Source organism: Castanea sativa, chromosome 6 (assembly GCF_040712315.1).
Source record: "Castanea sativa cultivar Marrone di Chiusa Pesio chromosome 6, ASM4071231v1".
Lineage (NCBI taxonomy): Eukaryota > Viridiplantae > Streptophyta > Magnoliopsida > Fagales > Fagaceae > Castanea > Castanea sativa.
This window is the reverse complement of record NC_134018.1, coordinates 2190407-2214781: the sequence shown is the minus strand read 5'-3', so window position 1 is coordinate 2214781 and position 24375 is coordinate 2190407. Positions and strand designations below refer to the sequence as shown.

Below are 24375 nucleotides of genomic sequence, written 5' to 3'. Positions count from 1 at the left end.
TATATTGGTAGAGTTAGAAAGATGAAATAATTTTAGAAATTGTTTAATTTTTAGAGAGAACAAAATCATCTTCAACAAAATTTAGAAAAAAAATTATATTTTATAACACAATTATAAAATAATTATCTACTCCCATGGATCACGTGGGTCTGCGACTAGTTGAAGATAAATTGCAAAACACCATTCCTTTGACATATTCCAATTTTTCCTTTACCTTATATGGGAAATTTGGATGAATCTCCCAAACGGACATCGCCTTGAACACCTTCAACAAGCTCAACAGAAAGCTGCGTTTTTTTTTTTTTTCCCCCACTCATGTGGTTACTAGCTCTAGAATTAAGATACCACATCTCTTGTGAATTATTTGCCTCTTCTTGTGCTAAAAGAAGTATGCATTCTTCTTTTTCAACATTGGATGCCTCAACAAGATTAGATTGTTCATCGTGCCCCTCAGATTTATTGTACCGGCAGTCTGATGCATGATGTTCAAATTTGTTGCAATTGAAACATTGGACATTTCTATTACCTCCACATGCGCGAGCAGATTGGCCTCTGGATGTTCCTCTTCCATGACCTTTGCCATAGTTGCTATTGGTATATCCTCCACGGGAGCCATTAGGCTTCTCCTCTCTTAGAGTAAATTTTGACTCTAATGTTTGCTCAATGACAACAGAGCTAGAATTCTTTTCTATATGTTGCTCATGCATTTGAAGTGATCCCATTAATTCCTCAATTGAGAGAGTCTCCAAATCTTTGGACTCTTCAATAACCACCACTACAAGCTCAAATTTATTTGCAAGAGATCTTAATATTTTCTCCACCACACGAACATCTTCAATACTCTCTCCGTTACTTTTTCAAACGATTAACAATTACAAGTAATCATGATTAATAATCGAAATAGTCTCACCATCTTTCATGTGAGCAACTTCAAACTTGGCATGAAGAGTTTGCAAACAAAATCTTTTCACAAGATCTACACCCTTGAAGAAAATGCCAAGAATCTCCCATACTTCTTTACTCGATTTTGCTTTGGTAATTTTCTCAAAAGTTGACTCAACCACCCCTTGATAGAGTAGAAATAGTGCCTTCTTGTCTTTCTTCCTCTGATCCTTGAGCAAATTTTTTTGCTCTACGTTGTAGATGGCTTCTTGCTCACTTGTGGGTTTTACATACCCATCAGTGACAAGCTCCCATAGCTCTTGTGATCCAAACAACGCTTTTCATTTGAATTTGCTAGCTCTTATAATTTTCTTTCATCAATTTAGGAATTTGTTGTTGCACCATGTTAGAAGACATCTTCACTAATGGTGTAGACAAAGACTCTAGGCTCTAAGAACTTGGCTCTGATTCCACTTTGTTGGCTTTACAAATCCTTGACTTAAATTGTACCAAAATACTCACAAAAAAGAAGGGAATGAAAATTTAATTAGAGTAGTTCAAACTCAAAAAAAGAGATCAGGCTACTACCTTGAAAGCTTACTACAACTTTTTCTCTTACACACTTTCACATCATATATCTATCCCATTTTATAGGGTGAAGTTACAAGAATTGTCATTATTTTCATGACTCTTTATTTCATAACAAAAAATTCTAAAACGTGGAAGACTCAAATACATAAATGTTATAAAATACAATAGACACAAACAGTTATAGAAAAACAAAAGACACGAACAATTATGGTAAAACAAAATACACAAGCTGTTATGAAATATTAAGAGGCACCTTTTGGTTTATCACTTCCAACATAACGCAAACTAAGATTTGAGATGGCTTGTCCCAACCTGGGATGGCTAAACCCAATAGGTAACGAGTACTTGACACGACTTGAGACTGTTGGGTCCTATCAAATATGTCATGGGTAAAAATAATCGAGCCAGGTATTAGCTAAAACCCAAAATTTTGGGACTGGGTTCAAGATTCCCAATGCAAGAGGAAAGAGTTGCCTAAAGCAACGAGCCCATGGAAGATTTTATTGAACATATGTCTACCAATGGAATCTATTAGTGGCAACCATTTCTCCAACAATATGACACCTTATTTGTTTGAATTTCTCTATGTTTGTACTAGAACATTCTCATGTTGGCATGTTTGGTAAACTATAATAAACACTGTAATGTAATAGTTATTTATATGGTTTAGCTATTTTTTAGTTTGGTAATGTTTTTATTACAAGAAATAGTCATTCCTTATAAATAGCTATTCTTTAAAATGAGGAATTTACTCATCTCTAAAAGGATTGTAATAGTTATTCCTTAGTAGGTGCAATAATTTCTAAAATTAATATATTTCCAAATAAACAAAATTTCCATATATAAGCAACAATTATAAAAATAAAAAATCATAAATTGAAGAGGTGTGTGATGTTGGAGAAAATTTAAACCCACTTCAATGACAATATTATACCTCTTGCAAGAATGTTATTTTAATACTTTAAGAGCATGGTTTTCAAATTCAAACCGAATCGGTAGGTCCAACTGGGTTAATCATGAACCAGTCATAAAATCAATTTTTATGAGTGAAAATTGGTTATTTGATTTTGAAGAATCTAAGAGAACCCCTTGAACCATGGTTCAACCCAAAAACCATTTGAACCGTGAGCTAGTTCAACTGGGTCACAGAGTTGACTTTATGTTTAAAAAAATAGAGAATTGGGTTGTAAGCCTCACATTGTAACCAACACACCACTTGGATTCCTTGTGTTTAATTATGATCTATTATTATATTTATTTTATACTTACGTGGTTTATAATTTCTCAACTTATTATATCACCTCTCTCAATTTATTAAATATTACAAACTTTGTTGTCTTTGCTAAATTTACCTGTGATTCAATAATAATTCATTTGCATGGGAATTTACTAAGTTAATAAAAGTAATTTTTTTATTTAATAAAATTGATTTATACTTGAAGGATAATTATCTATATATATATATATATTAATAGGCAAAACTTAGAAAAAAAATCCAATTATATTCTATAATTGAAGTCCAATTTTGTGTCATGTGTCCTAAATTTTATATTTTTAGAGAGAGTTTTATTTCTTAATTTTGGAGTCAAATGTGGTACAATATCTAAATATCCATCCAAATGAGTTATTGCATACAAAAATCAAAGAGTCTAGAATTAATGAATAAAAAATAATAATAATAAAAAAATGAAAAATTTATATTTTCTACCTAATAATATTCTTACAAGACTTTTTAAAGAGTTAAAAAAATATATATAAGGATGACTATCAAAAATATTTATATTACGTATGTACGAATTATAGTATGCATGTTAATGTATATCTTTTAAGTATATCCATGTATATACATGGGGTTACAAGCTAGTGTAAGTCTATTGTCAAGCTTATTTAAGTTGTATTATTTTCTATTAACCTTATATTATCATGAAAATTAATTTAGAAGTATGTTTCAATTTTTTTAGATATTTTTAGTCAATCTTGCTAATGTTTACAAATTTAGTACAATTATTTTTATTTTTATTAATTATAATATCATCATGGTTCAACCTCAATTAAATCTCGGTCCAACATTAAAAAGCTTGAACCTTTCCCTTTACCGGTTCTTTGAACAGTCTAGGTCTGAAAACCACAATTAAGAGCATTCGCATAAGTGGATGAAAAATAGCATAAGCCCCTAATTTTTCCAACAAATCGAAAAAATCACTACACCAGCTTATGCATCCATTGTGCAATATGCTTGTTGCAATAATTGGGCAAATATACGCAAGCATTGTTGTGGTGCATCTAATTTTTTTTTCTTTCTATGGGTTTCAACAAGATGAAGAAAGATAGTGGACAGTGGTTGTAGTGTGTGAACAAAGAAAAAAAATTAGAAAAAAAAAGTTTGATATTTTAATGAAATAAAGTTAAAAAGAAAATTTGATATGTGTGTTTTTGAAAAGTAATTTGGCAAAATAGAAAAGGTAGGTTTTTATGTTAAAATAAATATAATTTTTTTCTCGAACTAATCTGAATGCTATAACTGACTATGAATAGTAAAATAATCAAGTAAGCAAATATTTATTTTGATTTAGTGACATAGAAAGTAGACCGATGGTTGTTAGAATATGTGAATTTTTTTTTTCTAAGGAAGCTGGATGAAGCTTTTTAATATTTTCATATATTATTCAGTATTGTAAAAAAATAAAATAAAATATATAAAATGACGTGACCTATAAGCTGCAACAAGGATATTGCAACAATACATACTATACTTCTAATATTATATATTATATGGTGTAGATATTACGTAATAATAGCTTACCTTGTATTATGAATTTCCCAATGAGCGATTAGGAAATAGTATAAGGACTTTGGTTGTCAAAAAAGAAATTTGATGATTTCTTGTCCTAAATTTTGGTTTACTTGCTAATTAGCATTGCTACTGTTAAGTGTTGACAAGCCAAGTCAAAAAGTCTCTGTCTTTGTCGCATATATGAATTTGATTTTCCTGTCCTAAATTTTGGTTTACTTTTGATGTCGTGGAAGTCTAAAAAAAGTATACACGATACTTTCTTTGAAGAATATGAATTAAACTGTTAGCTTCTGGGTATTAAACCTCAAGTTCATGAATCCACAAAGCGATAAATTGAAATTATCGGAGAAAGAATTTTGACAAAACATCTGAATTTTTATTAATACTAATCTCAGAATAATGTTTACAAACTTAGAGGCCTATTTAAGAGCTTCATAAAATTTGACAGAAAAAAAATTATATTCTAAAATAAGTCTTAACTAATACCTAACCATAACATGAACCAAATTTGACCTAAAAGCATTAAAAACACCTAAAAACAAAGAAATAAATAATCTAAACCTAAAATAATGAATTTTACATAAAAATATCAAAATTAAATAATTACAAAAATTAATTTGAAGATTCTATCCTACGTCACCTTGATAACTGGCATTGCTACTGTTGTGTGTTGACGAGCGAAGTCAAGAAGTCTTTTATCTCTGTCGCACATATGAATTTGCTTTCATAAACAAAATTGATTAAGCAGAATTTGGCAGGGAAAGTAGAAGGAAGGTTCGACACTACTTCGAGGTTGAAAACAGAAGGACCTCTTCTCTAATGAGAGAATTAATTACTGTTGAGTGTTGACGAGCGAAGTCAAAAAGTCTTTGTCTCTGTCGCATATATGAATTTGATTTTCCTGTCCTAAATTTTTGCTTACTTGATAATTGGCATTGCTATTGTTGAGTGCTGACGAGCGAAGTCAAGAAGACTTTGTCTTTGTCACATATATGAATTTGTTTTCATAAACAAAATTGATTGAGTAGAATTTGGCAGGGAAAGTGGAAGGAAGGTTCGACACTACTTCGAGGATGAAACCAAAAGGACCTCACCTCTAATGAGAGAATTAACTATTAAAATATTTGTGGACTTTGCTATTTACAATGGCCGGGAAAGTCAAAAAGTCCCACACGTTAATGAGTTAGTTAACTATTAAAACTCATTGATATTTCCGACAAACGTGACCAAAGGCTAAAGCAAACTTATCTGAGTAAAAAAAAAAAAAAAAAGCTAGAAACAAAGTTACAAGAAATCAAGCGGAGGAAAGCTTAGGGAAAGTGGGATCATAATTCATAGAGAAAAGCCAAATTCAAATTAAATAGCATATATAGGTTTGGTTGGAGCAAGAATAGAAGCGTCATGGCGGAGATGGTACTATTTGCTCTTATCAATAGGCTGATTTTCTTATTGACCTAGGAAGCAAAACTGCTAGGAGGCATCCATGGAGAAGTAGCTGACATCAAAGACGAACTGATTTTATTGATCAACATGTCTCACGGCCATCGTAGTCCAATTCGTGAAGAAACAAGTCCATATTTTAGTCCGTCATTGGTAGAGTCAATTTTCCCATCACCTGTGTTGTCACACTCGGACTTTGAGTCTCCATTATTCTTCCCTAACAACAAGTCTCCAAAATTCTCTCATTCCAATTCCATAGGGTTACTCTTCCCATCAGCTAGGTCTGAAACAACAGACAGTTCCCAAAATGATGAAGAAATAATTCAAAATCCCTCAGTACCCTCATTTTCGCATTTATTTCCACCATCCGGTACCACATCTGACTCGGAAGCTGCCGGTTCAATATGTAATTATGGATAAACAACTCTTTCCATTTCATTACTCTTTCCTGCCAACAAGTCTAAGACTGAGAATGAGAATGCGATTGAGACTGAGCCTAAGACAAGTAGTTTAGCATTTATTGGAATTGAAAGCTCGGATTTGTGTAAAAAACACAAAAGCTGTTTAGACCCCAAAATAATAAATTACGACTCGGTTGATTTTACTGTAACTTATCTAAGTGCGGAAACAAGAGTAAAAGAAGCGCAAACAACCGATACTACTCTAGTGCATAAACATGAACAACAAATAATAAAAGTAAAGTACAAGAGTAAGGGAAGAAAGAGGCAAACACAAGATAATACGGCAATGTGTTATCGAAGAGGAAACCGAAGAACTCGGCAAAAAACCTCTCTGCCGCCCTCCAAGCGATAAATCGATTCACTAGACAATAAGTTGGAATACACGAATAACAAGAGACACTCCAAGTCTAATCTATCCAATGTACCTAAGTCCTCCAATCTCCTACTCCAATAAGGTTTCTCGTAACCGTGTCTTGTCTAGCTTTCCTAATCCCACAATACGATTGATTCCGTCCGCCAAGCCTCACCAGCTTCTTTTGGCGAATCCTTAAAACTTCCCAATCTCCAAAACACTCTCTACACTCCGAAAAAGTGTGGGTTGTGTTTAGGTAAAAATCTCCTCTCAAGATATGACAATGAGAGAGGGAAAGAGAAAAGACTACAATGATTTATCACTAAGAATGAGTAGCTCTCTTTCTAAAAGATGGGTGTGTGTATTGTTGAAAACCTATCTAGGGTTTTTCTCTCTAAATGATCTCTCATACTTTTGTGGGTAATGAAGGTATATAGAGTGTGGGTGAAGGATAAGAAAGTCACACTTAAAAATCTCTAAGAAGAGAGTTTCATGAGTATCTCGCGGGAAGGCCTTACCCGTGAAATACTCGCGAAATTGACAGCCTAGCATGACTCTTCAGCTTTCAGTCATGTGCTTCTCACATGCCTTTTTCACAGGAAACCTTCTCGCGAACTTCTCACGAGTTAGTCGCAAAATGCATTGATCTTCAATTAAGCTTGAGTTTTCACCAACTTAATACTAAACCTAATACACTAAAATCCCACAAAAATACAAGGAAACAAATTTATGCAATTAAAACACTTTTTTCATAGAATAAAGCCAACATAAATCATAGTTGTAAATCACAACTTTACAATCTCCCCTTTTGGCTATTTCGTGACAAAACACCCTATAACAGACTCTAGACTTAAACGTGAGTTTGAAAATAATGACAAAACTCACTCACACCTAAATCTAGAAGTTGTAAAGCACTTGGAACATATGTACGTGTAACCTGAAACACTTGCACAAAATACATTAGACCCTTAAGGTAAATTAAGTGATAAAAGGACAAGTATAATGTAACAAGTAAATTGCGATCAAGTAAACATGATGTGAAACATATGAGCAACGTGGTCATAAACCAAAACAGTCATATGGAAATGACTATAATGATCATATAGCAAAGTAAATGATCATCCGAACATGCAACCAATAAAACACAATAGCATAAGGATGTATGCATGTCCAACACATAACTGATGCAATAACGCTAAAGAAGCATTAGGTTTAGATTGCATTAAGGATACAACATCCAACAAGGGCACAAGAACACACAACCAATGCAAAATGCAAAAGGTATTTGCATTAAGGATACAAGATCCAACAAGGGCACAAGTGTGTTCCAACACATAAACACGATGCAATGAGATCAGCAAAGCATAGATACTAAAAGTAACTCAAAGCACCATAAAGCATTGAGAAAACAAGCAGAAAGTAAAACAAAGACAAAACAAGGTTTTCCCATAAAAGTTGTCTTCTCCCCCTTAGTATATGTATCTTCCCTATGGCTTTCTCCCTTTACGAATGTGCACGAGGTAAAATTTCTCCCCATAAGAATGTGCACATGAGTCATATAAACATGATGAAACACTCCGGTATATTCTCCCCCTTTTTGTCATGAATAGACAAGTGAATCAAGAGAAAGGAGGGAAAGAAAAAAAGATATGAACAAGGGTATGATGCATGAGGGGTGCAAGATGAATGAGAAAAAGAAGCTCAAACGGAAGATAAAAACAAAGAATGCTACAAAGCATAATGTAAACATGACATGCTAAGGATGATGGAACAAAATATAGACCAAGACATGATGTAGACACAAGAACATGTTATATGTGCTAAAAGATCTAAAAAGACTTAACTAGCATGAGTGAATGCAAAACATGTCAAGTATTAGAGTGCATGCAGCAAAGGTGCATCTAGTGTGCATGTGAGATGCATGACCAATGCATGAATAACCACTCACAGGGTAAAATGTATAAAATATACCACCAATGATTAAAAGATGATAAACATGAATAATTATAGTGATCTCCAAAAATTGGTACTCATCGGAGTCCAAAACAACGAGAAAACGTCATTTGGGCATTTTATCAAACACTTAGAGTGCACACACTACACATGTATGTTAAATAATGCAAGAACATATGAAAATCTTGCTTAAATACATGTTATTTTTGCCACAAGGGGCCAACATCCAAAGAAAATCATTATTTAAAACAAAGTCCAATAAAAAAGATTGAAAAAAATTAAGTTTTTCAACTCCCATTTGAAAAAATCCCAACTATGAACATAAAACCCCCAAAAACATAATCTAAGGATCAAAATCAATGAAAAGAGTTAAAGATTACCTTAGAAATATTAATGGAATAAAAAACAATTGAATTTAGTTGGATTTTGATGTAGAAACATTAAAATAGGGGTTTGGGAGAAGATGGGAGACACTTAAAACAAATGTCCCACGAAATACCATTTTAAAAGCTGATCTAATGATTTTTGTGGGAAGCTGGGAATTTTCGTTGGTTACATATTCGCAAAATTTCGCTGGTATCTTGCTGGTATTTCGTTGGTAAGTTTTACTTGTGAAATAGTCGCGAAAGTCTCTGTCCAAGATTGAAAAACTTGGGAATTGGACCATTTAACTCCCAATTGAGCTTACACATGAAATAAGTCACGAAAACACCCAGAACACATGTGTTTCACACAAAAACAACTTGAAAAACTTTGAAAAACATGAATGATACAAATCACTTCCAAAAGCAAACAAAAAGAACAAAAATCTTTTTGGTTTAATCCACATATGGTTGAGCGCACACACATCACATTTGAACATGTACAAACACACAAATGAAATAGGCATTCATTGAATATTAAACTTGTGTGTTGTGTGTGTGGATCAAGTACATGGTTTTAAAAACCGGTACGGTGAAAGAACCGGAAAAGGAGCTAAATACCGGTTTTAAGGTCGAACCGAGGTCGGACCGATGGTCGAACCGGTGACGTCATAAATAATTTAATTATTATTTATTTAAATTATATAAATAATTAATAATTTTTTTAAAGAAGTATATAATATCTTTTTAAAGAATTTAACATAACAATCATCCTTAACAAAATAAACTTTCAACAAAACTAAATAAATAACTTCATTAGTCATTATATTTACATCCAAATGGCAAATAAAAAATAAGTTCATTACATCCAAATAGCAAATAAGTTTTAAAGTTTCAAACAAACAACTAATAAGTTTTAAGACTCAAGCCTCATTTGTTATGAAGAAAATTGAAATCAATATCATCATGTGAACCAAATGCTCCGCCACTAGCATCATTATCATCATCCTCATCCTCATCCTCATCTTCAATAGGAATAGGATGATTTTTATCTCTAAATCCGGGAGGAGCATCATCTTCATCACCAAATGATTCCAAATTGATATCATCATCATCATCCTCAATCACTTCATTGTCCATATCTATACAAATTCCAAAACCAAAGAACAATAAATGAAATAACGATTCTAATAATCATTTCTCATAAATCATAAATAGTCTAATTAAAATATACAACTAGACAAAGAATTGTTATAAGCTAACCTCTTTGTACATGGCTAGATGATCCTTCTTCGATTGGATGAGCTCCCTCTTCATATAATGCATTCTCTATCTCCTCATGATCCAGAAATGGAGGCTCCTCATCTTCCACTACCCAAAATTTAGTTTTGTCGATACTTGCATAATCAATAGGATCAAAATTGAACTTCTTCCTTTTGACTCTATATCACAAGATGAACATAATGAATAATTGATAACCAAATCATTTATATTTCACAATCACAAAGAACCCACTTGACCAAATTAGTGAATCACTCATATTTTCCCACAAAAATGTTGAAACAAAGAGATTATATAATATATATACCTTTCTTTCAATCGGTAGTTATAATGAACATACACAAGATCATTAAGTCGTTGATGCTCCAATCTATTTCTTCTTTTGCTATGTATTTGTTCAAAAACACTCCAATTCCGCTCACATCCCGAAGAGGCAGCTGTTTGGCTAAGGATCCGAATTGCAAACTTTTGTAAGGTTGGAGCACAAGATCCAAACAACTTCCACCACTCATCTAAGTTTCATATACAACACAAAACAAGGATACAATGAATCAATAAACATACTTATCCCAAAAATATAAAAAAGAGCTATGATCTTTAAAACATATTTTCATTTTATTATTAGTTAAAATAAACAATATCTTACCCGGCTGAGATGTCTTGGCTGATTCTTGAGCAAGTTGGGTTCCAAAAGTTTGTTCACGCTCTCGAAATAGCCTTAATTCCTCCACCAATTTCAACCGGCCAACTGAAACTTTTGATTCAATAACATCTGTCACAGCAGATTGTGTCTCTAGCCTCTTATTAAGAGTAGACGAGTCATATTGGAATGCAGGATTCAACCAATAAGCAGCAGCATGAATATCTCTATAAAATTGATTATCCCAACGATCCTTGATAATATTAACATAAGGCTCCCATAATCTCTTCTTGTCCTTGAAAATTTTTTTGATTCCATCAATTACTCTATACATGCCATCATATACATAACCCATAGCTGGTTTTTCATCAGAATCAACAATGCGTAATAAACGAATCAATGGTGACATAATATGCACAATTACATGACAATCATTCCAAAATTGATTGTCAAGAATGATTTTCACCACTGCCTTTGCTTTCTTATCTTTTGCATATCTTGATTCAACATAAAATTTGCTAGTCACCAATGCTTGTAAATCATGCTTATGTTCCTTAAGACTCCCTAAGGCAATGAAAGTAGTAGCAAACCTAGTTGGCCCTGGACGCACAATTTCCGTCCAATTTTTTCTAGTCCTCAACCAAGCTTGCAAAGCCACATGATTATAGATGAACACTGTGATCTTGGATGCACGCTTTGCAAGTTTAGCTACATGATCCATCTTCCCAATCTCCTTAAAAATTAAGTTTAGGCAATGTGCTGCACAAGGTGACCAACTAATGTTCCTATATTTTCCACACAAAATTCTTCCAGCAGCTACATAATTTGCAGCATTGTCAGTGACCAAATGCACTATATTTGCAGGACCAACCCAATTAACAATTTCATCAAACAAGTTACTCAAATTAATAGCATCCTTAACCAAGTCAGAAGCATCAACAGAACGTATAAAAACAATTCCTTTAGGACAATAGACAAGGAAATTAATCAATGTTCTATGCCTAGTATCAGTCCACCCATCAGCCATTATTGTACAACCAGTATCAGCCCAATATGAACGATGAGAATCAACAATCAATTGGACTTCTCTTTTTGCTTCTCTCAACAAAGGCACTCGAAGGGCATGATAATTTGGGCCTCTATATCCAGGACCATAAGAAGCTACAGCATTAAGCATAGGTTGATAATAACTAGAATTTACAGCATTAATTGGAATGCAAGCATCATACATCCATCTTGCTACAGCCATATCAACCCTAAACTTCTTTTCTTTGCCAACAAGAACACTTTTAATAGAAGGTTGAGCTCCCGGTGTTGTTCTAGGAGCAAAGTAATTACCAATGTCACCAACCTTTCTCTTGCCAAGATTGGATCGTAGTGGAAAATTACTAGGAGCACCACTTCTATTTCCCCTACCTAACCCCCTATCTCTAGGAGTAATTTCTTGGACATCTTCAAATTCTGGTGAGTCCTCTAATGGTGAATAATTAGATGCTTCTTGATCCTTTTTTGTTTGTTCTTTAGATTTAGCAATGCCTTTCAAATTCTCAACCATTTGAAACCTAACATCATAAGGTACACCCATACATGCAGCCACATCACCTTTAATTCCAGCTAGATGTCTTTTCATCCTATTGATGCCCCCTCCTTTATAACTTTTCCCACAATGTATACATCTATAACTACTTTTTCCGTCTTTAAACTCTTCAGTTACATGATCCCATGCGGGATCACATTTCGCTCTCACAGATGAAGAATTAGCATTAGACCCGGTTGTAGAAGCATGTTCATTAGATGGTACAGAAGCTGACTCCATTTCACTCAACAATTTCAACTGGCAGCAACTATTTTATCAACAAATAAATTCATCAACACAACATACACAAACAATAGTCAATAATTTCAAACTAACAGCAACCAGTTTATCCACAAATAAATTCATCAACTCAATATACATAAACAATAGTCAATAATTTCAGACTAGTATCAACCATTTTATCAACAAATAAATTTCTCAATACTAACATCCACAATCAAAAGCATAGTCCTCTGTAAACTATATTTTCCAAACAATAATACTATGTAAATCAAATCCACAACATACACAAATAAACTAAAATGCTATTGTAAACTAACAATTGAAATTACCACTTACCAGTGAAGTCACGGGAGGAGAATCGAGATGAAGCCCAGAACATGAACTATGAACTGAGAATCTGAGATGAAAAAAAAAAAAAAAAAAAAAAACAGAACCAAGAAAATGATCAAAATGACAAAATCAAAATCAATTAATCAAAATCATAAAAAAGAAAAGAATACTAATTAAGTAATTACTAATTATTAGTTTATTATCTGATGAAGCTGGAAAAAAAAAAAAAAAAAAACCCAAAATAGAAGAAGAAAAGAATATTACAGAGTTGCTGAGCGAGGCAGGGGAGGGCGCGAGGCAGAGCGATGCAGGGGCGCGAGGCCTGGGCTGAGCTGCTGAGGGCGCGAGGCAGGGGCGCGAGGGCGTGGGGCGCGAGGGGCGCGAGGCAGGGGCGCGAGGGCGCGAGGGCGTGGGGCGCGAGGGAGGGCGCGAGGGGCGCGAGGGCGCGAGGGCGTGGGGCGCGAGGGAGGGCGCGAGGGGCGCGAGGCAGGGGCGCGAGGGCGTGGGGCGCGAGGGGCGCGAGGGCGTGGGCTGTGCAACTGAGGGCGTGAGGATGAAAGCAGAGAGAGAGCTTGAGGAATGAATGAGGAGGCTGGAGCTGGACTGCTGGCTGGAGGCGTGACTGAGGATTGAGGAAAGAAGTGAGAGTGTGAGAGACTGAGAGTCTGAGAAGCTGAACATAGATTTAGGATTTTAGGGTTAAATTTGTAGGGCAAAACGACGTAGTTTAGGGGTTGAAGGCAGATAAGCAAAACCGGTTCGATCGGCCGGTTTTCCGGTTTTTAAGGTCGAACCGGCCGGTCTGCACTATTCACCGTTTTTTAGTGTATTTCCGTTTTTATAGCATAACCGGACCGGATTTAAGGCCGGTTCCCGGTTGAACCGGTCGGACCGGCCGGTCCGGTCCGGTTTTTAAAACTATGATCAAGTATGGAATAATCCTTAGTCTAAAATGAAGCTTCAATGATCAATTCAATCAAGTCATACACAACTAGTACTAAGTCAAGTGGACTATCTCAATTATAGAAATGAACATATATGATCTCCCACAAGAAAATGATTACATATCTTTGAAACTTTTCATTTGGCTTATTTACAAATCATAACATTTGATTATTTTTGAACAAATAAATCTCACTTTGAGATCGATGCTTGAACTTTTTGATATTTCATCTTTGTGAGTAAGCCTTTGGCTTTTTGAGGCACCATACATTTCAATACAAGTCGCTTTTCCTTTTTTCTAGTCAAATACTAGTATATGCGATGGCTTTTGCAGCTCATTATCTCTTTTCGAGATTTAACATTTGATGAGTTATAAACAAAAACATAAAAGTCAAGAAGATATAGGCACAAGTCTATGCATGTATCAAGACCAACAAGACTATTGACTAATCATTCATGACAAGCTTGAAGATCGATTTACAATAGTCACACATAGATTTCAAGATTTTTCCCACAAAGATAGATGTGCATACAAAACAAGCTAAGCTCGTAAATGCACTACGTCATTAGTACGAAGGTACTAAGCCAAACTCGCATGTGAAATGTGCTCAAACATACACGATCAAACTTTTTGAATTTTTCACTTTTTATGTGGTTTTGGATTTTTACACACACAAAAGCAAAAGCATAAAAGTAAGATAAAAAAAACAAAAACAAAACAATGCATATAAAGAGATGCATGATGCATGATCCTCGAAAATCAAGGAAAGGACTGAAAGATATCACTTCAAATCCATTTGCTCATGGATTGAGTAGCCGTGCTCCAAATGTTAGGTGGCATGATCCTCGAAAAGCTTCCCTTTATCTTGATGATATTGACATTGTGCGAATTGAATTTCATAGAGATAATTTGATTAGTTGGTTGGTAAAAGGACTGCCGCATCGCATAATTATGCTTTCGATATTGGGAATGGGGGGACTGGGCAAGACCACTTTTGCCAAGAAAGTCTATGACCACCAAACTGTGAGAGGACACTTTGACTGCCAGGCTTGGATCTTGGTTTCTCAATCATACAACCTTGAAGATCTACTAAGGAGCATGATAAAGCAATTTTGTGGGTTCAAAATGAAGAGTCCTCTTCCGGGAATGGACTTAATGGATGAGGAGTCCTTGATATTAAGCTTAAGGAATTACTTGCAGCAAAAGAGGTATGTGGTTGTATTTGATGATATACAAAAAATAGATTTTCGGGAGGATATAGAACATGTTTTACCCGGTAGTAAAAAAGCTTCTAGAATAATTATCACAACACGTAAGTTTAAAGTTGTTAATTTTTGCAAAAAATCTTGTCCTGTCTATGTTCATTAGTTACAACCACTGCCTCCTAAGAAGGCATGGGAGCTCTTTTGCAAAAGAGCATTCCGAAATGACTTTGGAGGACATTGCCCCTTAGAGTTAGAGGAATTGTCTCAAGAAATTGTTGAGAAATGCCAAGGATTACAATAAGCAATTACTTCTATAGGTGGTCTTTTATCAACCAAACACAAAACCTTGTTTGAATGAAGAAACTTGCATGACAACCTTGCCTATGAGTCAGGAACAAATCCCCATCTTTTTGGTGTCCACAAAGTTCTATCCTTAAGTTATGAAGACTTACCATACCATCTTAAATCTTGTCTCTTATGGCACGTATCTAGAGAATTTTTGCATTTTATGTAGAACATTGATTCAACAATGGATAGCTGAAGGCTTTGTCAATGAAATAAAGGATAAAACATTGGAAGAGATCAGCAAAGAATACTTGACCGAGCTTATTGACAAAAGCTTGGTTCAAGTATTAGAGGTTAATGTTGGTGGATAAGTTATAGTGTGTGGAATCCATGACCTATTGCATGACATCATCTTACAAAAGATGGAAGATTTAGGTTTTTGTCATGTTTTTTCAAAAGGGGAGTCAAGTTATGAAGAACCAACACGATGTATGTTAGTACATAGAGTTTCAAATGGCGTATTGCAGAGCTTTAAGAAATCTCCCATCCATTCTCTTTTATTCTTCAATATTGATGAATTGCACGAGTCCTTTATGAGTTCATTTTTAAAAAATTTCAAGCTTATGAAAGTATTGGGTTTTGAGAGTACTCCATTGGATCATTTTCCTGAAGATGTGGGGAATTTATTTCATTTAAAGTATTAAAACTTGAATGGTACAAAAGTAAAGACTCTTCCAAAATCCATTGTAAAGCTGCAGAATTTGGAGACTTTGTCTTTGGAACAAACCCTAATACAGGAGGTACCTTTTCCGATCCATAGGCTTCATAAGCTACGGTGTCTTTTAGCCTACTATTTTGATGACAACATGGGCATCAGTCTTAATATTTTAAGAGGAGTTAAAATACATGGGAGCATTGGATGCTTAAAGGCACTGGGAAACCTACGGTACGTGGACACAAATCTTGGAGGGGTCAAATTGGTTGAAGATTTGAGAAAGTTGAGCCAATTGAAGGATCTAGACTTGGTAAACCTGACTAGGGAGACTGGAAGTGCCTTATGTATCTCTATTGAGAACATGAACAGCTTAACAGATCTATATGTAAGCTTGATCAACGAAGAGGAGGTTGTTGATTTACAGCCGATTTCATCTCCATCTAAATGTCTTCGAAAGCTCTCCATGAAGGGGCGTTTAGCCAAGTTGCCGAACTGGATTTCAGAACTTCAACACCTAATCTCAATAAACTTTTATTGGACAAGGTTAAGGGACGATCCTCTCAAAGCCTTCCAAAATCTTACCAATCTAGCAGGGCTCATCCTGGAAATGGAAGCATACAATGGATCAGAGCAATTGCAAATTAGAAAAGGAGGATTTCCAAAACTAAAAGTGATAGGGCTAGCAGATCTGACTGAATTGATTTCATTGAATATATACAAAGAAGCGTTACCCCTTCTTGAAAAATTGAGCGTTGAACGTTGTCCACAACTAATGGAGGTACCCTCTGGTGTCCAACACCTAAGAAACCTTAGCAAACTGATATTTATAGATATGCCCAGTGAATTTGAACAAAGTTTGGATCCAAAGCAAGGGTCACATTATTGGATCATTGAGCATGTACCATTCATCTTCCTCCGTCACAAGGCTCGCACAGGTATTTTTGGCTATGAGATCCACAATCTCAGTTCTAAGTATTTGGAGAGATCAAAAGGGACAACAACTAACCAGGCTGATGATACCAACAACAATAGTGGCGATGATATCAATGCTTCAGACGATAAAGGTTAGTGAAATGTAGCTAAAATCAGTTTTTGAATTTTAGTGATCACTGAGATCTATGCTTTCTTTGTTTTTTGAAGGAAAAAAAGTATTGGGAACAATGCTTTAAGGATACTTCCTTTTTTGATGCATTAACTTATTCCAATACTAATTAAACTTTTTTCATTTGTGTAGGAAAACAAATAATTTCTACATAGTGATGCCAATTGGTAAATCTGTTGGTAGCACCATTTTTTCTTGTGATCCTCTTTAAATTGTTTGAATCTTTCTATATCAATTCCTAGCGACTGAAGTGAACGGAGAGTGGAAACATAAAGCTGCTGTTGGATGGATTTGTGGCTTTTCTTCTCAAATGCTAGTATTTGTACGTTTTGTTTTGCCACAATTAAGGACTTGCTTGTTACCCTCCCCCCTTCCCCTACTGTTGTAGTAGCTTGTAACTGTTTGTTTATCCTGTGAAAGGATATAAACATCTTTGAATTATGCCTTTCTGGTTTTGATATCTCTCATTTATTAGTTATTACTGAGCCAACAAAATAATAACAATAATAATAATAATAATAATAATAATAATAATAATAATAATAATAATAATAATAATAATAATTGGTTTGTTGTCAAAAAAAAAAAAAATCATCTCCAATAATAATAATAATAATAATAATTGATTTTTTATTTTGTTTGTGATTGGTGATTTTGTTTGGTCTAGGGTGAGGAAAATGATTAGAGATTTCAATTGGTTTTTTTTTTTTTTTTTCCCTGCTGTGGACTAGTGGTGGTGGTGGTGGTGGGTGTGGTTGTGGCTGATGGTAGAGGTGGTTGTGGTTGGTGTTGTGAATATTTTTTTGGTAGTGGGATATATTATTTTATTGTAGTAGATATATTATTTTATTGTGATGTTTATATTATTTTATTGTGTTGAAAGCTAAAATAGATCTACTGCTGTAGCATGTTTTGTAAAATGAGTAGGTAAAATAGATAAAATAACTTTTTGTGGAGTTAAATTGTTAAAATTTTAGCTCCACTGTTGTGGATGCTCTAAGTTCTTAAGGACCATAAACAAGGTCAAATCTTAGCTTTGAGAAAATGAATTTCTATTTCTATAACTGTAAGACACGTGGCCAGTGGCTCATGCAATTGTAACGAATTACCAAAATCTTGCTTGGGTACACAAAACGCAGCATTTGGAATAGCTGAGATACGGTGTCGTTTGTCTGTTAAGTAAATAGCATGCGTTTAGGTGTGAGTTTGGCTACAGATTAAAAAGGTAGCTTATTTTACTATTAAGCTTATTTTTGCTACTATTTATTAGCCCTACTGCACTTGTTAATACTATTCATGAGTTTCACTGTACTATTTTAGTTAACTTTTACTTTTATGTATAGTACTTTCAGCAAAAAGTTTTCAGTTTCAGCAAAATAAACGGATTCCAAACAAACCCTAAGTCTCGCATGAGTCTTACACTATTTCCTTTTATCTCCTTGATTGCTACCTTTATCTAGGGCCAAAATGGGCATTTGTCCATTTCTCACAAACTTTCAAGCAAAATGCCCCAAGTCTAAAACTATTTAGGAATATGCTATTCTAAAATTGAGTTTTAAATGTAAAACTCGATTTTTGGACAATTAAGTTATAGTGAACTTGGAATTAGAAAAAAAAATTTCTAGAACTCGAGTTCCACAAAAATATTTTCAAAGAACTTGAGTTACATGAACTAACTTAAACCGTACTAGATTACTAAACTTGTACACCTCATAAAAATGCATAAAACATAAATAAAATTGAACAAACATATGTTCCATCAACAAAGTAGGCAAGAACCCCCACCATGCATTGAATAACTGAAACCTTCAAGTTGCCACAAACCTGTAATTTTTCCATTTGTCATTCAATTTAAAATCTCCAGTTCAAGAAGCGTTGTCCCACGTAAGTCCTAAATTTGAATGGAATCACAGCTTAGAGAGTTTCTTTTCTCCATCATCGAAATTTTTAAGCAATGGCCAAAATCTTTTGGGCTTGTCTACGCTACAAAACTTAATTACAACATCAACATTTTTGTATATCACGAATTCTATAATTGTTGGAATGCGTCGAACTGACTTGGACGCTTGGACTTGGACCACCTTTCACTAAAAAAAAATCAGCATTAATGCGAGTGTACTAGGGCAACTTGGCCGACAAGGGTCAGTATCTCCCACGTGACATCTTTGGTACCCACTTGTGTAGTCGACCTCACCGACTAAAGACTTAAAATATTTGTTCCAAGTTTGCCTGAGTGTGCTCATCCAAGAAATGCCAATAGTTAGAGGGTATAATGAATATAAATTTTTTGTCCAACTTTTCATGTTTTTTTTTTTTTTTACTTTATACTTTTCCAATCATGTTACTTTAGTTGATTTTATAAATTTATTTCAAACATCTGTTATTTTATAATAAAAAAAAGTCAAATAAATAGGACAGTGTCACATTTAAAATTGATCAAACGGCCTCATTAGCTACCTATATTCATCCCGGATTTGGACAAAGCGTGTAACATGTTATGAGAATTGGACATAAAAAATGCATTGTAGTGGACTCCTTTGAAAGGAAGCATCCAGTTACAAGGTGTGGGATTACGCAGCAAAGTCAAAAAGTCTAACACGCTATGAGTTACTTTACAGCTGTGGCGTAGTTAAAATATGATTGATTTTTTCTGACAAAACGTGTCTAAAGCAGACTAATCTGACTCAAAAGCTAAAAAGAAGAAAGCAAAAAACTTCAGGGAAAGTTGGTGGAAGGTTAATCACAGAGAAGAACCCAAATGGTCCATTTGATCATAGGGAAGGAAGAGCCAATTTCAGACGAAATATTGTACGTTTCGTTGGAGTAAGAAGATAGGCACATGGCGGAGACGGCAGTATCCCCTCTTATCAACAGGCTGGTTCCCTTGCTGACCCAAGAAGCAAAACTGTTACGAGGCATCCATCGAGAAGTTGCTGACATCAAAGATGAACTGGAGAGCATTCAGTCCTTCCTCAAGGACGCAGATGCAAGAGCGGCAGCAGAAGAAGACACCAGTACGAGAAGTTGCTTTCCGCATAGACGTTGCTATAGACCGATACTTGCTTGATGTGGCACAACATGATCCTCATCGGCGTGGCTTCATCGGTTTTGTTCATAAAACAGCTCACTTACTCAAAACATTGAAACCCCGCCATAAGATGGCATCTGAAATTCAGGAGATCAAAGCATCATTTCAAAAAATTAAGGAAAGAAGTGATAGATATCAGTTCAAATTCATTGATCAAGGATCCGGCAGTAGTGCTCCAAAAGCAAGGTGGTCGGACCCTCGAAAGGATTCCCTTTATCTTGATGATATTGACATTGTGGGAATTGAATTTCCTAGAGATACATTGATTAGTTGGTTGGTAAATGGACCGCCTCATCGCACTGTGCTCTCGGTGGTGGGAATGGGCGGACTAGGCAAGACTACTCTTGTCAAGAAAGTCTACGACCACCAAATTGTGAGAGGACACTTTGTCTGCCATGCTTGGGTCTCCGTTTCTCAATCATACAGCATAGAAGATCTTCTAAGGAGCGTGCTAAAGCAATGTTGTGAGATGAGAATGGAGCTTCCTCCTGTGGGAATAGACTCAATGGATGAGGAGTCATTGATCAAAAACTTAAGAGATTACTTGCAACAAAAGAGGTATGTGGTTGTATTTGATGATGTATGGAAAATAGATTTTTGGGAGGATATAAAGCATGCTTTACTTGATAATAGCAAAGGATGTAGAATAATGATCACAACACGTAAGTGGGAAGTTGTTAATTTTTGCAAAAAATCTTCACACGTCTATGCTCATCAGTTGCAACCATTGCCTCCAGAGAAGGCATGGGAGCTCTTTTGCAAAAGAGCATTCCGATTTGACTTTGAAGGGCAATGCCCGACAGATTTGGAGAAATTGTCTCATGAAATTGTCAAGAAATGCCAAGGATTACCGCTTGCAATTACTGCTATAGGTGGTCTTTTATCAACCAAGAACAAGACCTTGTTTGAATGGAGAGACTTGCATGACAATCTTGGCTTTGAGTTAGGAAGAAATCCCCATCTTGCTAGTGTCAACAAAGTTTTATCCTTAAGTTTTGAAGACTTGCCTTACCACCTCAAATCTTGTCTCCTATACTTTGGCATGTATCCAGAGAGTTTGGGCATTCCACGTATAAGATTGATTCGACAATGGACGGCTGAAGGTTTTGTCAACAAAATAAATGATAAAGCATTGGAAGATATCGCCCGAGAATACTTGACTGAGTTGATTAATAGAAACTTGGTTCAAGTATTAAAGGATGCCTTTGGTGAAGTTACAACGTGTCGAATCCATGATCTATTGCATGAGATCATCCAACAGAAGATGGAAGATCTAAGTTTTGGTCATGTTTTATCAAAAGGAGAGTCTAGTTTTGAAAGACTAACTCGACGCATATCAATTAATAGAGCTTCGCATGGTGTATTGGAGCAATTTAAGAAATCTCATATCCATTCTCTTTTATTCTTCAATATTAATGAATTTGCAATATCCTTCATGAGTAAATTTCTTCAAAATTTCAAGCTTGTGAAAGTATTGGATTTTGAAAATACTCCACTAGATCATCTTCCCAAAGAGGTGGGAAATTTATTTCACTTAAGGTATTTAAACTTGACTAATACAAAAGTGAAGACACTCCCAAACTCCATCGGAAAGTTGCAGAATCTAGAGACTTTGTTAATGTTGCAAACCGCAATACAGGAGATACCAGTTACAATCAACATGCTTCATAAGCTACGTTGTCTTAGAGTCCGCTATTTTGATGCCAAGATGGAAATGAGTCTTAATATGATAAGAGGAGTTAAATTACATTGGAGTATTGGATGCTTAAAGGCACTGACACAGCTAACAAATGTTGACGCATATTATGGAGGGGTCAAATTGATTGAAGAGTTGGGGAAGTTGAGTCAATTGACGGATCTTGCCTTGCTAAACCTAACTAGGGAAACTGGGAGGGCTTTGTGTGTCTCTATTGAGAACATGAACTGCTTAAAAGATCTATTTGTAAGTTCGATCAACGAAGATGAGGTCATCGATTTACAGCCCATTTCATCTCCTCCTAAATGTCTTCAATTCCTCCGCATAAGAGGGCGTTTAGCCAAGTTGCCTGACTGGATTTCTGAACTTCAACATCTAGTCTCATTAAAGATTTATTGGACAAGGTTGAGTGAAGATCCACTTATAGCCTTTCAAAATCTGCCCAATCTAGTGGTGCTCATACTGGGAATAAAAGCATACAATGGAGAGCAGTTGCAAATTCGAAAAGGAGGATTTTTGAAACTGAAGGAGCTATTTCTCAGAGATTTGTCTGAATTGAATTCATTGAATATAGAAAAAGAAGCGTTCCCCCTTCTTCAAAAATTGGATATTGGGGGTTGTCCACAACTGAAGGAGATACCGTCGGGTTTCCAACACCTCAGAGACCTTAAAGAACTGAGTATTACAGATATGCCCACAGAATTTGAAAAAAGTTTGGATCCAGAGCAAGGGTCACATTATTGGATCATTCAGCATGTACCATCCATCTTACTCTATCACAAGGTTCGCAAAGGTTTTTATGGCTATGAGAGCCGCAATCTCCGTTCTAAGGATTTGGAGAGGTTAAGAGGTCAAACAATCAACCAAGATGATGACAACAAAAACAATATTAGTGGCGATGACATCAGCGCTTCAGTTGAGAAAGGTTAGAAAAATAAGTTTTTAGCGTTTTGGTGAGATTTTTGTTACTGCTGGCTTTTATTTTTTATTTTTAAATAAAAATATTGGGAACAATGCCTTGGGTCATATTGTATCTCAATCTAACTGTGATGGTTCTCTTGTCATTTTAGAAATTGTTACTATATTTCATCTTTATTGCTTTTAGAATCTGAATTTTCATATTATCTTCCAATTGCACGAGATCTATTTAAAATTTTAATTAGCATGTAGAGGTTTTATTGAAGAGGCAGTACCAAACATACATAAAACTTGTTTTTATGGAATCATTTAATTTTAAGATTTTCCTTTTTTAAATTTTTGTGAAGATACATTTCTTTTGGTCACATTTACGTCTTCCGTTACTAATTAAAGTCTTTTCCATTCATGTAGGTAAGCAAGCAATTTCTACGTAGTGATGCCAATTGGAATTTGTTGGAATCTCTCTACATTGGATCATTCTCATGTGCACCTTAATTTTGGAATTGTTGGGCTTTATCTACCGACTTGAGCAGAGAGTGGAGACATAAATGTTGCTATCGGTTGGATTTATGTTCTAACAATTAACCCAGAAGATTTGTGGCTTTTGAATTTTATTTAATTTTTTCAAATGCTTGTTATTGTGTCTTTGGTACTGCTAGTTGTTTTACCCCAAATAAGTGGTTGTCTTTGACATAATTAAGGACTTCTTTGTTATTTTTTTTCTCCTACTGTTGTGATCATTTTGTAACTGTTTATATATCCTATAAAAGGATATGAACCTCTTTGAATTATGTTCTTTCTGGTTTTGATATCCCTCGATTATAAGATATTGCTTCTATCTTTTTGATCAAGTTTAGGATGGTCCAATTTTAGTAGGTCCAAGTCCAGACTAAACTTTCAGTACTATGGACTGAACCAAGATTTCATTTTTGGGTACCAGACATAAAACAAAACAAACAAACAAACAAACAAAAAATTCAACATGTGAAAATGAGAGATACAAAAGTTTAAGGCAAAAATGCAAAACTGATCCTCTAACTTTCAACGTTTTTCATTTCAGTCGTCTAACTTTCAGTTTTGTCATTTCAGTCTTTTAACTTTCAATTTGTGTCAATTCAGGCTTCCATTAAACTACAGTTAGGGCTGCCGTTAACCCTCTTTTTGTTTTTTTTTTGTTTTTTTGTTTTTAATTTCGGAATTAAAACGAAAAAAGAAAATGTATAAAAAAAAAACATTTTAAGGGGAACGACGATTCCCTTCCCCTGATAAAAACAGCAACTGATATAGTCACAGTCATAGTCATGGACAATGTACTCCAATCACTGGCGAAGCCAGCATGGGGCGAGGGGGGGGGGGGGGCAATTGCCCCCCTGACTTTGTAAAAAAATTCCTCACCCTTTAAGATGCTTGACACTTTGACCCACCCTTTTGATATGAAAAAGAGAAAAAAACTGGTCCACTCCACCCTTAAAGAAGTAGGCCTGAAAGTAAGGAAAAAAGTTTTCCTAAAAAGCTAGA

The 24375-nt window shown here is 35.0% G+C and overlaps 2 protein-coding genes and 1 pseudogene across 2 annotated transcripts; 2 read left to right on the top strand and 1 right to left on the bottom strand.

The window, feature by feature from the left end:
- Positions 1 to 215: 215 nt before the first annotated feature.
- On the bottom strand, positions 216 to 12572 carry LOC142638664 (uncharacterized). Its single transcript, XM_075812720.1, has 6 exons — positions 10763 to 12572; positions 10424 to 10628; positions 10099 to 10277; positions 9810 to 9911; positions 911 to 1201; positions 216 to 775 (listed from the first exon to the last, which is right to left on the bottom strand). Exons 1-6 carry the CDS (start codon positions 12570 to 12572, stop codon positions 216 to 218), a joined length of 3147 nt encoding a protein of 1048 aa, XP_075668835.1.
- Positions 12573 to 15995: 3423 nt separating this feature from the next.
- On the top strand, positions 15996 to 17518 carry LOC142637924 (disease resistance protein RPM1-like). Its single transcript, XM_075811903.1, has 2 exons — positions 15996 to 17117; positions 17288 to 17518. Exons 1-2 carry the CDS (start codon positions 16205 to 16207, stop codon positions 17308 to 17310), a joined length of 936 nt encoding a protein of 311 aa, XP_075668018.1. The 5' UTR covers positions 15996 to 16204; the 3' UTR covers positions 17311 to 17518.
- A 2338-nt stretch (positions 17519 to 19856) lies between these two features.
- On the top strand, positions 19857 to 23684 carry LOC142640639 (disease resistance protein RPM1-like; annotated as a pseudogene).
- Positions 23685 to 24375: the final 691 nt, after the last annotated feature.

Coding starts and splice junctions, on each gene's coding strand:
- LOC142637924 (XM_075811903.1), top strand. CDS start 16,205: ATGGGCATCAGTCTTAATATTTTAAGAGGAGTTAAAATACATGGGAGC. Junction 17,118..17,287: donor CAATGCTTCAGACGATAAAG/GTTAGTGAAATG, acceptor TCATTTGTGTAG/GAAAACAAATAATTTCTACA.
- LOC142638664 (XM_075812720.1), bottom strand. CDS start 12,572: ATGGAGTCAGCTTCTGTACCATCTAATGAACATGCTTCTACAACCGGG. Junction 10,629..10,762: donor AGCCAAGACATCTCAGCCGG/GTAAGATATTGT, acceptor TATGAAACTTAG/ATGAGTGGTGGAAGTTGTTT. Junction 9,912..10,098: donor ATCTAGCCATGTACAAAGAG/GTTAGCTTATAA, acceptor TTGGTGATGAAG/ATGATGCTCCTCCCGGATTT.